Source organism: Crinia signifera, chromosome 6 (genome assembly GCF_055691185.1).
Source record: "Crinia signifera chromosome 6, ASM5569118v1, whole genome shotgun sequence".
In the NCBI taxonomy this organism is placed as follows: Eukaryota; Metazoa; Chordata; class Amphibia; order Anura; family Myobatrachidae; genus Crinia; species Crinia signifera.
The window spans coordinates 92,442,391-92,456,696 of record NC_139222.1 but is presented as its reverse complement, the minus strand read 5'-3'; the positions used below and the strand labels follow the sequence as shown (position 1 = coordinate 92,456,696).

The following is a 14,306-nucleotide window of genomic DNA, read 5'->3' as shown; positions in this document are numbered from 1 at the left end:
CAACCTTGCAACCTTTCTGCCTGCTCTCATGGCTGAATTCCAACAGTTTCCACATGTGTCTAACATTAAAATGTAAGTACTCAAATTCGGTGGCCTTGAACATCTTGACACCTGGCCCTGTAGGGGAGGGACTTCAAAGCTCATTCTTGTTTCACTGGCACCCATCTCATATAAAATACCTTGGGGTCATTTTAACGAATGATAAATACCCACTTTTTTTTTAGGTTACATTTTTCCTCTTGCTTGCTAGGTTTAAAACTAACTTTAAAAAATGGTCGTCATTGCAACTTTCTTGGCCCAGTACAATAAATACTAGAATAGAATAATTGTATATTATGCCAATGGTGCTTTATTTATTCCAAGCGCTTCCTACTACAGTTCCCCCCTTTTTTTTTTTTACAATGAACTACGGAGCCTAGTGGAAAAATGTATCTGGGCAAATGGCATAAAAAAAACTCTTATTCATAACCGCACTAGGGGTGCCCGTTAACTCCCTCACTTTCTTAGCTACTGTCATTCTGCACATGTGGCCAGAATAGTAGAGATGTCTAGGTCTCCTTATTGTAGGTTACTCCATCAAACTCTCTCCTTCTATCATCCCATGACTTCACATAATCCCTCGTTGCCATAATCCTACTTTCGTTTCTGCACTCAAATGCTGGCAAAAACTCAGACGTCTCTCCTATTTTAACCCAGGTACCTCATTGCTCACACTTCTGACTCAACCGCAAATTTCTACTGGGTATATCTCCACCTCCTGCTTGGTCCCTACAAGGCACGACATGCCTGTCACAACTAGAAAACGTGATGGGGTTACGATTTATTACAGATCTTCTAAGTGTCTATGGTCTCCTATTTCCTTCAATTTGGTTTTATATAATCAGATTAGGCACCTTCTTGTCTTGTTACCTCCTCGCACAATATTGTGGGACCCAACCCCTTTCAAATGTCTTTGCCTTACACAAACCCCACCTAGACATCAAAATTATATCAAATATGTCTGGTTATCTCTGCAGACCCCATACCAAATTATGAATGTGCATGGCAAAGAGAGCTGTCCAAAGAATTTACTGAAGATCAGTGGTATCAGGTGTTTGCTTATACTTTTGCCAGCTTCTCTTCATTACAGGTGATTGAGACTCAGTACAAAATAGTATCTTTCTCTGGTATAGATGCCCAGTACATGACCAGATGATTCCAAACTTTTGCTGGCTGGAGGTGTGGTGGGGCACCTGGTACCCCACTCCATATTTGGTGGCTGTGCCACCAAATAATACCCCACTCCATATTTGGTGGCTGTGCCACCAAATATGGAGTGGGGTACCAGGTGCCCCACTCTTGGACCCGCTGTGTCTCTTGGACACGCTGTGAGACAATTTTAACAGCTGGTCCAAGAGATCTCGGAAAATATTACTGGTCTCCGTCTCCTGGAGATGCCTGAGTTCTGGCTTCTCAATTTATGGACATGCCTATATTGCAATTTAAGAAATTTCTACTTTTGCCATCTCATGAACGCAGCGGGAGCAGTTATCACTTGCCTCTGGAGATCTCCTACCCTGCTCTTCTTATCTCAGTGGTTTCTACATGACCATGGATGATCTCACGCCCTCTTTAACAGCCTGTACTACAACTTGGTTCGCTTGGATGAACTTCAATGAGACACTGACGTATACCACATAATTTACACCCACTCCCATGTTCGCATCTTAATATATTTGGTGGTGACCCTATTCCCCTTTTCCCTCAATCTTCATTCTAATTATCTTTTTCGCTTGACCCCACACCCAATGTTCCCTCTAATTTTACGAAGGCTGTGTGCGGCTAAAGATTTTGGCTGTGCAACTTTGGAATGAAATTTACATTTTTGTGCGTCACTTATATATAACTGGAAAATGACGTTCAGCATTTGCGTTAACTTTACTTCAAAATTATATTAAACATTTAAACATTCAAAATACAGTACACAATGTAGTTAATGGGTAAAACACACATTAATTGAGTCCACAACTGCAAAGAGGGACCACTGCTGGTTTGTGCGCTCAATTGTAATGTCTGTGCGCACGCTCGTCAAGGTGTGTGCGCGCGCACGTGCGCACAGCTTAGAGGGAACACTGCCCACACCCTGTTTGGTATCTCCTTCTTTTTACTCTATGTACTTAAACATTTGTAAATTGTATTTCCATATTTAATTAAGGTTTGATCAAGCATCTTTAATTACCTGTTAGTGACCAGAATTTCCTGATGTACTCAGGTTTTGGCCTAATTCTTACCTGTATACACTGCAATGTTTTTATAGAGGACTGCCGCTACCATTGATTTTTGGTAGAATTAAGGAAGAAAAAAACCTAAGAACAATTATCAGAATACCACGACATATCAGTAAGCTGTGGTCTCATAATCATGCAAGACACTTAGTGACTGGTGGTGATGTCAGAAATTACTACAACTGTTTATGGACTGGATTACTAGTGTCTAGAATACTTATCTATCCTACATAACTGAACAGTATCTGATATTTCTTATCTGTCCAGAAAAATCCAGTTTCACAAAGTCTGTGTACTATGATTATTTTCCAAGCGAATTGCCAGTCAGCCTTGAAATAGGCTTTTTACAAAATGTATTAAAGGTTGAGTCTCCCTTATCTGTATATTCCAAAAACCCAAATATTCCAAAACCCAAATATTCCAAAAACTGTGGTTTTTCAGAATATTTTGGCTTTTTTGGTTTTTCCCCCCGCCACCTATTTTTCATACTTACCTCGTCCCCCGGAGTCCATGGCAGCCATCGGAATCCTCTTCAGCGGCATTCCCAGTCCCAAGGATGCATTGCGCAGGCACGCAATGCACCCCAGATATGCAGCTGAAGGGGATTTAGAAGGCCGCCTTGGATTCCAGGGGACACCAGGACGTCGTCAGGGGACCATAGGGGCACCTCCGGGGGACCAGGTAAGTATGTAAAAAAAAATATGTTAAAATCCACAAAAATCCCTTATCCAAAATACTTACGGATAAGTGATACTCAACCTGTGCTATTAAAACATAATAACTATTCCAATTTCATCTGGGCAGCCCAGGCTTGAGGTTCCTGTACTGTATGTCATTTACAAGTGGGACAGCTTTGCCCTATGTGACCGGTATGTCTCATTCACTCCTGCTCTGCATAATTTTGAACTTGTGACCAGCCCCGTTTACTCAATTTACCAACAAGAACAGTTGGTTGGTATGTACTATGTTGGTCCACCAGTGGCGGTTCCAGAAGTGGGGCTTCAGCACAGTTCAAAATTCAAATAGGGGCGCCACACCAACTGGCAGTGAGTTAGTTTGAAATAGAATTGGCTGTGGCTCCCCTATTTGAATTTTGAACTGTGTTGCAGACCCCCCTCTGAAGCCTCCACCATATGATTGAGTGTAATTTCTGCTACAATTAGTACTAGTTTGTCTTACATTTTTTGTATTAAATTAGAGGCCCCAACAATAACCTGGTCAAGACAATCACATTTTGGAGAAAATTATTTTCACCTCTTTCAGACATACTACGCAAGATTTCACTCCCGGGTTCGATCCCGGGATTTTGGAGACCCGAGTCAATTGCAGGTGCTTGGGATCCGGGAGAGAAATCCTGGGTAGACCCTTTCAGACATACACTAGCACCGGGTTGATGCGCATTCATGTGAAAAAACCTGGGATTTTCGCATATGTCTGAAAGGGGTATCTGTGATCTGAACCAAATATTCATTATCTAATTGCTTCTGAATTGATGAGCTAAAGTTTTATAAATAGTGGTTCACAGGGTCAATGCAAGGTTCTTCAGCACTCTAGGCAAAAGTTACTCCCACCACTGCCACCCACACCAATACTTTCCAGAACCTCAACTGAAAGTGTGGAGGTGGCGCCTTAGAAGTTCAACACCTGCTGTTTGCATTAAGTTGAACAAGGATTCTTCTCTGAGTCATACTTAATTTTGTGATAATCAGACTTTAGGACCACTCCCCAGATTCTGAAGCCCCTAGGAAGCTGCCTAAAGCTTCCTAATGTATAGAGCCGGCCCTGGTGGTTCAGTGCACAAAAGAGCTGCCTCCACAGGCATGCTTCAATTTATGGGGTTCTCAACTCTAGTCCCGAAGCACCACCCAATCATGAGCCAGCAACATGTGCAGGTGATTTGTGCCATGTTGCTGGCTCAGTGCTACCTGCTTCCACAGACAGAAACCCTCAAAGAATCACCTGTTAAGGATCTTTAAGGGTTGAGTTTTAAAACAATTTACCCCATTGAGGATTGTGATCTATGCAAGAAATCAATCTGTTTCTGTCAAATGATATAAGTGCAATAATAACTATCGTATTTAAATAAAGATTGCAGTTATAAAATAAGCCTAATGCACATACATACACCGCTGTACAAATGCTGTAAACTTTAGAGCAGTTCTGTAATTATTAACTGAGCAGCACACAAAAAGAGCCTTGAACTGGAGTTTGAGATAAGTCTCATCAGCTAACCACACAGACATATACCAGACTGGGCTCCTAACAACTCCGACTCTTAAGGTGGCCATACACATGCAGATTTATCTGCAGATCTGTCTGGTTGGAACAAAAACATGGTTATGGATGAGAGCAAATGACAGTTGACCATTTGCTTGGAAATGCTGGAAACCTGACAAACTGTCACTCATCCATAACCATGTTTTTGTTCCAACCAGTCAGATCTGAAGATAAATCTTACTAGTGTATGGACACCTTTAGGCTGCACTTCCATACATTGCTTGATGCAGTGCAGTGAACACTGGCAATGTGGTCCCATTTATTTTAGGGACCATTACTGTTGAATTTGCCTCCAGTGAACAAAGAGCAGAACAACTAATTTAGCAAATAAAATGTCTAATTATTTATTCTCATACCTACCAACTTAAACTAATAAAGAGCGGGACTCCCGCGCAGCCCCGAAAAGGGGACTGGCCTCGCGGAATGGGGCGTGGCTTCACAGACATGTCTGCGATTGCGAATCCTCTGATAGCTCCTGGCCATGCCTACTGTTCCTCTGTCTAGTGTGAATAGATGCTATGCGCATGTGCAGTGTCTATTCATTACTGCAACAGGTGGACTCTTAACTGCCCCCCCGCGTGCGCCACGGGACACTACCGGCCACAGGGGAGACAGTTGGAAGGAATGTATCCTAAGGGGACTGTCCTGCACGACTTGTGGGAGCTGGCCAGGTATTTACCCTGTATTAGGGGCAGGGCTATTTTTTAGCAGGCTCCAGCAGGAACTGAGGCCCTTATTCTAGTTCACTCTTTCTGACAAAATATTTCTTAGATGGACAAAACCATGTGCACTGCAGGTGAGGCAGGTGTAAAACCCCACCCAAATCTAATTATCTCTGCACAAGTAACACCTGCCTCACCTGCAGTGCACATGGTTTTGTCCATCTAAGAAATATTTTGTCAGAAAGAGTGAACTAGAATAAGGGCCTCAGTTCCTGCTGGAGCCTACTGAAAAATAGCCCTGATTAGGGGTAAGGAAAAAAGGGAAGTACCTGTGCACCAGCTCAATATCTCAATATTGTATTTTATACTTTAGTTACACTGTATATGATGGATCCACAATATGACAATGTAATAATTGTTGCACAGTCACTTGTGTGGAGGCGCGTGCCAGGGGGTAATTGGAAGTAAAAAGAAGAGAGGAAAAAAAAAGGTGCTCTCCAATTAAAATGTAACTTTTAATTTAAATATGATAAAATGTAAGGATAACTATTATATGTTCAACATAACATAGGACAACAGGGAGATATTCACAGACAGGACATACCTTAATAATACGCTAAATCACATGTAAAATATTGCTGCTCAGTATATAGTTACAGACGATATTTCTCAGTTGTCATTCAACTTGCTAATGATAGGTATGGTAAATCGTTATTTTGCTCATACAGTATAAGGGCAAGCTCACATACTGGCAAAACTCTTTAACTCATGGCAGTAAAACCCACTAATTATCATGGTTTTTGAGCCCCGTACACATGGGGCGATTTAAAGCCCAAATTGCCAGGGATATGATTGCTGAGCAACCATATCCCTGTGTGTACAGGGTGATGGTCACCGGAAGCGTGCTTCCGAGACCAACCCTGCTGTACTCATTGGTCACAGAACGGCTTCCCCCGGCAGAGTGTCTTATTTTCATCAGTGACCATTCCTGCAATTTGGTTGCTGAGCCATATATATTGCTGAGCGATTTATCACTGAGCGACCAATCGCTCCATGTGTACGGGCTTAAATGTTTAGCCACAGATACAGTGACAATTATAGGTCTCAAGAAAGCCATACAGCAGGTCAGAAGGAAAAACTTTTCAGGGTATTTTTTTGGTGAAAAGGCTAACACCACCCCCGCCGCCACTAACGGATATCCACCCACATCCAAGCAAATACTTGGTGATTTGTACTCCAGCTCACTTCTCTGGGGTCAGGTCATGTGACTGCCAGCCTGCTGCACTGTGACCTGGTCAGCTGATGCTGTAAATGCTGGTTTACTGGGTCACAGTGCAGGAACTGCGATCACATGACTGGAGCCCCAGAGGAAACCACCAGAGCACTAACCACAAAAGAGGAGAAGGAAACATGTAAAGATATTCAAAACTGTAAGCCAAAATCTTCCATGTGTACACACCTTGGGGATTTTTCTGATTGCTTCGGTCCCCACCAGTGTGTCCGCACTGGGAACCGATGATTTGTGTTTGCGCATTTCTGCGCAGGTGCGGACGCAGTGTGCGAGTTGGTACTTCGAACTAAATGTTCGCCGTCCCGCTCGCACCTAGCAGTGCGACACCAGCGGATGTCAGCTCCCCGCCTGCTTCCCACACCGGGCACACCATAGAGGTGTCTCTGATCTGCGATTGCTGGAGAAATCCTTCGATGGTCGCGACCATCAATGATTTCTCCCCCGCATCCAAGGCTGTGAATGGATTAGGCCAGTGGTTCCCAAACTTTTTTGAATCACGGTGCCCTAGAGCATCAAAATATTTTCAAGGCACCCCTAGGCCAAATGCATCTTATCGAAAAATGCAGGGAAAAAAATATTAAATTAAGTGCATTGTGTTTATATGTCACAGTTATCTGGTGAGGGACAGGATTTGCTTCTGTTTGTCCACAAACATTATGATTGGCAGTCACAAGCACTGGTTTGCCAGGTACATTGACCATAAATAATATGAATTGATCTTGGTCCACCAACCCAAGGCACCCCTGCAATTGTCCTGAGGCACCCCAGGGAGCCTAGGCACACAGTTTGGGAACCACTGGATTAGGCAAATCATCCATTCGCAGCTGTGCGGGGGATCACGGCGTACGAAGAGGTGGTAGGCGGCGTTTAGTACAAAAAGTGATAAAGTGGAGAGTGATAAACATCCAGCCAATCATCTCCTTCCTGACATTTTTCGAACCCAGCATATAACATGGCAGGTAGGAGCTGATTGACTGCTTGTTTTGTTTTTTTACTTTTTGAAGCTTGATACTGCTGGTCCCTAGAGGCTTATAATGATTTGGTTCATAGTATAATTCGCTCGCCATGCTTCAGGCACGGCGCCTTGCTGTGCTCAGCGCACTATTATATGTCCACTTGGATAGTAAAAAACATGAAAAACTCATGTAGACCTTTTTCATTTGTCATAGAAACATAGAATTTGATGGCAGATAACCAATTGGCTCATTTAGTCTGCCCCTAGTCAACCTATAGTGGTCGGCCGAATGCTTGTAGACCCGAGTGACCGTATCGCCTCCCTTTACCCAACAAGTCATCAGGTGGTTTTATTTGGTAACTTAGAAAATTGCATATTTGCAAGGCAAAGACGCAGACAGCTGTAATTAAATGACTCAATACAGTTACAGATGGAAGTTTCACTATTTACCTTTATAAAAGCTTTCAGGCTAGATTTATAAGTGTTCAGCAAACATGACATATCTGAAGTGTATGTCAAATGTTTGTATACCTACATTTTTCTTGTGAAGGCATCTCAGGTTATTCCAAGTAAGTCAAGTTTCTAACAAGGGTATGGGTGATCAGGTGGACACGGTCTAGGTGAGTATTCATCAGGACGACACATGGAAAAGGTTGATACAAAAGGTTTGTTGGATGTCTGTCGACATAGACACTGTATAAGTGTACAGCGCCCCCTCACATACTGTAGCTTGCGGCAATTGGCACGCTATTGTATTTCTCCTAGATCCCACTGGGATGGTAAAGTATGAACAAGTCTGTTTAAAAAAATAAAAAAAAACTTTTTTCCTTGAGAAACCTTTTTATTCGTCAACCCAATGACTGTCTCTACCTAATGACCGCATACTGTTAAAGAAGAAACAATTATAACATTAAAGTAGTAAATAAGGAATTACAAGCAACTCCGATTCTGATTAGGGAATATCTAGTATGTAAAGATGTAATGTCTTTTTTACCATCTGCTTTCTGATGGGCCGCACAATTTTAGGCCGCTCTTAAATGATTAACAAAAGATTATTGTACAGTTAGTGTTTTAATGGCAAAACGGTCTTCGAACACAAAGAAAGTATAGATGTCTAATCATAGAAAAACCATAGTTATACTTTGGAAGTTTAGCTTTTACTTCAGAACTTCAAGTCATCAGTTTTCATTTGAGTGAATAAAAATGTGGATTATGTTCTGTGCAACAAATCAACTTAACCCTCGTCTGAGGTAATAGTGAAGGGATTCAAGCAGCATTTGCAACTTACAGAGTCGGGAAGGAAACAAATCCTTTTGGATGTCACACAGTGCTCCTTTTTTTTTTTATTCAAAAATCAGAGATGCTACACCCAGATACGGAAAAGTTATCCTGAACAATCCGGGTTTATGTCAAGTGTATAAAAGAAAGTAGTCCCAAGCTCAGTACAAGTCTCTTTGGATTTATTGCATACTGGGCAATTTTTTTGAATTTTTAAGAGAACCAAGTTTTTATCAAATCAGGGAGAGAGAACATTGTGAAAGCAATCTGCCAGGCCCTTGTTCTACAGATAGAACACTAGCCCTGAAGGGCAATCTAACTAGATGTATGCTGCATCGCCATGGCCCCTACACACAGGTTGGTTTCAAAGCAGTCTAGTCAGATCGCTTAGAAAATGAGCAGACATCATATGCAGACCCCATTAGAGTGTACTGGTTGTATGTGAAAAACAACAATTACAAGTGGATTGGTTGGGATTTTAATCGCTCAGCAATATTTGATGAATACCCCCTTTAGATTGTATTGATATTGGGAGTTCATGTTCATGGTGCAGTATGGATGGTGTAGTGGTTAGCATTACTGCCTCACAGCGCTGAGGTCATGGGTTCGATTCCCACCATGGCTCTAACTGTGCGGAGTTTGTATATTCTCCCCGTACTTGCGTGGGTTTCCTCCTGGTACTCCGGTTTCCTCCCACAATCCAAAATATACTGGTAGGCTAATTGGCTCCCTAGAATGTCTGTAAGTGTGTGTGCATGTGGTATGGAATATAGATTGTAAGCTCCACTGGGGCAGGGATTGATGTGAATGTTCAACTATACTCTGTAAAGCGCTGCGGAATATGTGTGCGCTATATAAGAAACTGTTAATAAATAAATAAAATGTTTGTGCTGCCTTAAGTGTATTTGATAGTTATATGATAAAGGTAAAAAGGTGTGTACACACTAGGTGAGATTTTTTTAACGATAAGCTTGATAAGATCTTGAACGATATTAAAAATCGGGCATATCATCTAGTGTGTACGCTCTATATTATTAATGATGTGCACTCCCCTGGGTCATCAATGACAGCCCCCCTTTCCAATCCCCTGCACATGCACACATAGCTGCACAGTCACATTATGTACTATATCGTTTGCCCAGAAGCATAGGCACTGCAAGGACAAAAGTTACATTGTATAGTGTGTACACACCTTAATACTTTTTTTTTTTTTTTTTTTACAGTTCAAGTAAAGGAGAAATGTCATTGGTTAGATACACTGAACATCAACGTACCAGATAGTCATCACTTTGCCAAGTAGAACACATTATCAAATATCCAAGCTTAAAAGCATTTGCCTATAGGTATTTTTAAAAAGCTCTTGGGAAGAAATTCCAGACAAGATTTGTTTTAATAAGCAAAATATTTTATTATAAATCACTTAATGCTTTTGATCATATATCCTAAAATATACAAATAAAAATTCATATAATTTTTTTTATAAATCTTTCAAATATAAAAACAATCAATATCTTTAACAGATTACACAGTCCACGGCCGGGTTACAGCAGATTGCATCAGGTGTACAAAACATCTGCCCCAGACATGTTTTAACTATTGCATCACTGTGGGTAGAAGAGAGTGCTCACACAAAATAACACTTAACCTCCAAGGTTAAAATGAAAACACATGACATTCACAAAGGTTTAAGGTAGAGGCACAGTGCCAGTGGCATAGCACCAGGCTGGAAGGCTAGATGTTTAGAGGCAGCAGGGATTACGTACTGTTTTATCTTTGTATCAGACTCATTGTGTACATTTTATGTTGCAAGAGAACATCATACTACATAGGACTTGCATAAGAAATGTGCCTTACAAGTTGCATTGACCCCTGGGAATGTCCTCAATTTATTTTAGCTCTTGCATAATTTCCCTGGTCTGCAATAAAGATTTCGCAAATGCCCAGTTACTCATCTCCTGTGTGCCAACCTGCACTCTGCACTATAAAACAAGCTACACTCCCAGATAAAAGTGCTGACATCTTAATATAAGTAAGTTTTATGTGCAATTTAATTATCTGCGATATGAATTCCAAAAGCAGATCTCTAGTGCTGTGTGCAGGCTACGGGGAGCGGAATGAGGGGGTAGTACTATTCCAAATGAATGGTTTGCGACTGTAAATGTCAACATTAAAGTGCAGCTCTTGGAACAAGCATTGTTTGCTGTACCAGTACCATGCCGCAGGTTCAAGATTAAAGCTGGCCGTGCAGTAAAGTCACCCGTGATACCCCCTTGAGCCACCCGGGACTTCACGGGCAGAAGGTCCCGGCTTGGCTGCAATCCGACAGATGTCTTCTGCTGGGGGTGGGACTCGCAGGCTCCAGCGCGATGTGCGCGGGAACGCGCATTGCATCGTCCCTGCTATCAAACACATGTGATTTGGACGCTTTTTATGCAATTGATTGCTGCAATCACATAACAAGAATTGCATGTACAGTATATTGAACTACTGTAAACATTAGAACGTCATAGGTACAACAGAAGGTGACATATTTTGTACCAAGTGACATGATTACCTGCTGAATAAATTCTAAATATTACATGTATACATTTAGTAGGTGCCAATAGTTTCTATGCTAGAATTTATTATTTGGGAATAATCCCTCTTGGCATGGATTAGGTTTTGGAAGGAGGTATATATGCCTAATGTGTAAGGCTCTAGGACACATTTCATACATACAGTAGGACGGGTTGAGGGGAATAACTATCATGCTATACAGAAGTGCTGTAAAAGGCACCATGCCCATTCTCTAACAGGAACTCCACTAATCTCCAAATCATCTCTTACAGATGGACTGCCAGAAACTGATTAAGCAACTTCTGTGCATAAGGCAATTTTGTGAGCAAGGCCACAGACGGAAATATAAAGTGTTGCAAAACTCTACCGCATGGGATGCAAGTGAAAAACATACAAAAACAAGATATTCCACCTAGTTCCTAGGAAATAGCAACACACAGTTTGGCAGCTGCACCACAGAGTACCATCAGTCTGGCCCAGGTAGCAACCTACAAAGGTTACACATTCTGGACTTTGTCCATCCAGACAAGCAGATGACTGCTGCAGAACCTCTTCCCTGCCATTCACGATTGTGTCGTCTTCTCCCTCTGACCAACCCACTTCTGAAGAGGTTCTGCAGCAGCAATCATAAAGTCTTGGGGCAATAAAATAAATATAACTCAGAGTCCTCCTTCCCTTGGATAAAGGATAAGTCTTTCCCGGCTATCAGTGTTACTACACACCAGGATTATATATATGCACCAGCTGTCCCACAGGCTGCTTTCTCTGCAAACCAGCATTAATGAGAAAGATGTCCCAGCCAGATAGGCAGCTTGTTTATACTGTATGTATCTTAACAGGTCCTTCTCCTAGCACAATCCCCAGTATATGCAAGGGGGGGAGAATTATCACAGCCCAGTCATCAAGGTAACAGTGCTGCATGTGTACTCTCCTCTTCCGGCACCGATGTTGAGAGTCTCATTCGGTTCCAGACCCCCGGTGGTGCAGGTGGCAGTGCTCTCGTAGGGCAGACAGTCCATCTGCGAGTGTCCTTAGCATCTCCCCGTGGCTTCAGGCGGCAGCTGCTTGAAGAGGTTGCGGAGGGTTCCCAGTTCCCGTGACAGTTGCTCCACCCGCTTTTGCAGCCGTTCGTTCTCTGCAGTCAACTCCAGGACCTTATGCTGCGTCTCCATGTTGCGGATCTTGGCTTTATCTCGGCTCTTTCTCACTGCAATGTTGTTGCGTTCCCGGCGCACCTTGTACTCATCACTGTGTTTGTCCAACGACTTCTTGTGTTTGCCACTGGTGGATCCCTTGGCATGTGACCCCGGGCTGGGGGTGCCAGGTGGGCTGCAGGAGGAGGCACTGCTAAGGTTGCCACTGCTGCCAGAGGGCACAGCGTGGTAGCCAAGGAAGGAGCGCATCGCAGAGGGCTCCTCCTTGCCGAGGTCACGGTAACTGTCCAGGGGGTGCAGGACAGGCTCCGCCTTGGGGTCCCCCAACATGCCAGGCTTGTAGTGTGGCGCTCCCAGCTCACACAGAAACTCCCCACACTCTGTTGCCTCCAGGTATGGGCTGAAGTCTATTGCTCGCTCGTGGTCCCCGATGGTAGCCGTGTCCGGGCGGGGCCCCCGGCGCTGCGCTTTGGCTCCCAGGCACTCCGCGCTGCCAACTGAGTCGTAGTAGAAATTTCCCGCTTCCATGGATCTAATGGTCATACATCCTGATGGGTCCCAAGGCAGCAGGCGATGCATGGGGCAAGCGGGGGCTCTTGCTGGCCTCCCCGCACTCTCTGTACTTGGTCTCAGCTGAGATCTGAGGCAGTGTTGCCAAATCTGAAAAGAAAAAACAAGCAATGGATTAGTGTAATCAATCCAAACGAATTCCTAAAAAAAATAAAAAGCCCAATTTACAAGGGGGGGGGGGGGGTGTTAATGAAAACCACAAATTCATTGTTTATTGTTAGTTTCATTAATTTATTAGGACGGCCTGGTATAAAAGAGAGAAAAAATACATATGGGCAAAGGTAACTTCTATTGATTGTTTAAACAAGTCATGTTCTAGTAAGTAAAAACAATACAACTATAAACACCGTGTGGGATGCAGCAATTCTAAAAAATGTGGCCAAAATGCGGAAAAGATCAGGTCTTTTGGACCAAGCTCCAGAATGTATCCTTGATGCGGTAGGCAATGTCATCGATCCCCAATCTGAAAAGGACAACACTCATTGGGGAGCATCCATACGGCATTATTAAACCCAAATATGTATGCACTGGCAGGGTACATGGTGCTCACATGCATCCCACCCTCAGGCAGACAGATAATACTGAGACACAGATACAAATAAATCTATGGGTAAATTAATAATAATAAAAAAAAAAGTATACAAATCAAAAGCAAAGTACACAGTGACTAATGATGTATATATAAATAAACACAGATAGGGCACATGTGCTCACCTGATTAGTGGTACCTGGCCACACAGTGGGGTCTCAGGTGCTGCTGGATGGCTGTACAGAGGTTTCCTGGCTCTCCCACAGCGTTAGGCACTATATACCAGTGGGGGAATCCAAGCAGGGAAGGAGAGGGAGGGATCGGCCTCCCTGGCACAGTCTTGGACTCCCTGATCCCCGGTCCCTGCAGTGTGTCCGGCACTGAACAGGCACGCCCGGAGCTGCACACCCCCGGCACTAGGAATTATTCCTCTACAATAGATCGGCCGGACAGTGGTCGGGGCTCGCGTGCACCGCAGTATCAGGGAAGTTATTTGCGAACCCTCGGCACAGTTCAGCCAGCTCCCAGCCTAAGGCAGGTGTAAGGGCACACAGCTCCCGCACGGCGCACACACCACCCTAGTTCTGCCCCCTCAACAGCACACACTCCATACGCTGTCACTCCCCAGGTAAGTGGCTGCAAATCTGGGCTGTCACTGCCGGGTGCCGCCTTATATATGTACACAACGCCGGTGTGACGTCTCGCAGAGCTTGTAGCGGTGGGATGCCATGGCAACGTGACTTCGCGGCTCCAGCTGCTGTCAGTCAGTG

General features: G+C 43.5%; 2 protein-coding genes across 2 annotated transcripts in view; both read right to left on the bottom strand.

Annotated features, from left to right (window-relative positions):
• LOC146007815 (uncharacterized) overlaps positions 1-14,306 on the bottom strand; it is a 145,502-nt gene that overhangs the window by 119,114 nt on the left and 12,082 nt on the right. The window lies entirely within an intron of this gene.
• On the bottom strand, positions 10,111-14,274 carry CEBPB (CCAAT enhancer binding protein beta). The gene is made up of 2 exons (XM_083146470.1): positions 13,722-14,274; positions 10,111-13,097 (listed from the first exon to the last, which is right to left on the bottom strand). Exon 2 carries the CDS (start codon positions 13,014-13,016, stop codon positions 12,315-12,317), a length of 702 nt encoding a protein of 233 aa, XP_083002596.1. The 5' UTR covers positions 13,017-13,097; positions 13,722-14,274; the 3' UTR covers positions 10,111-12,314.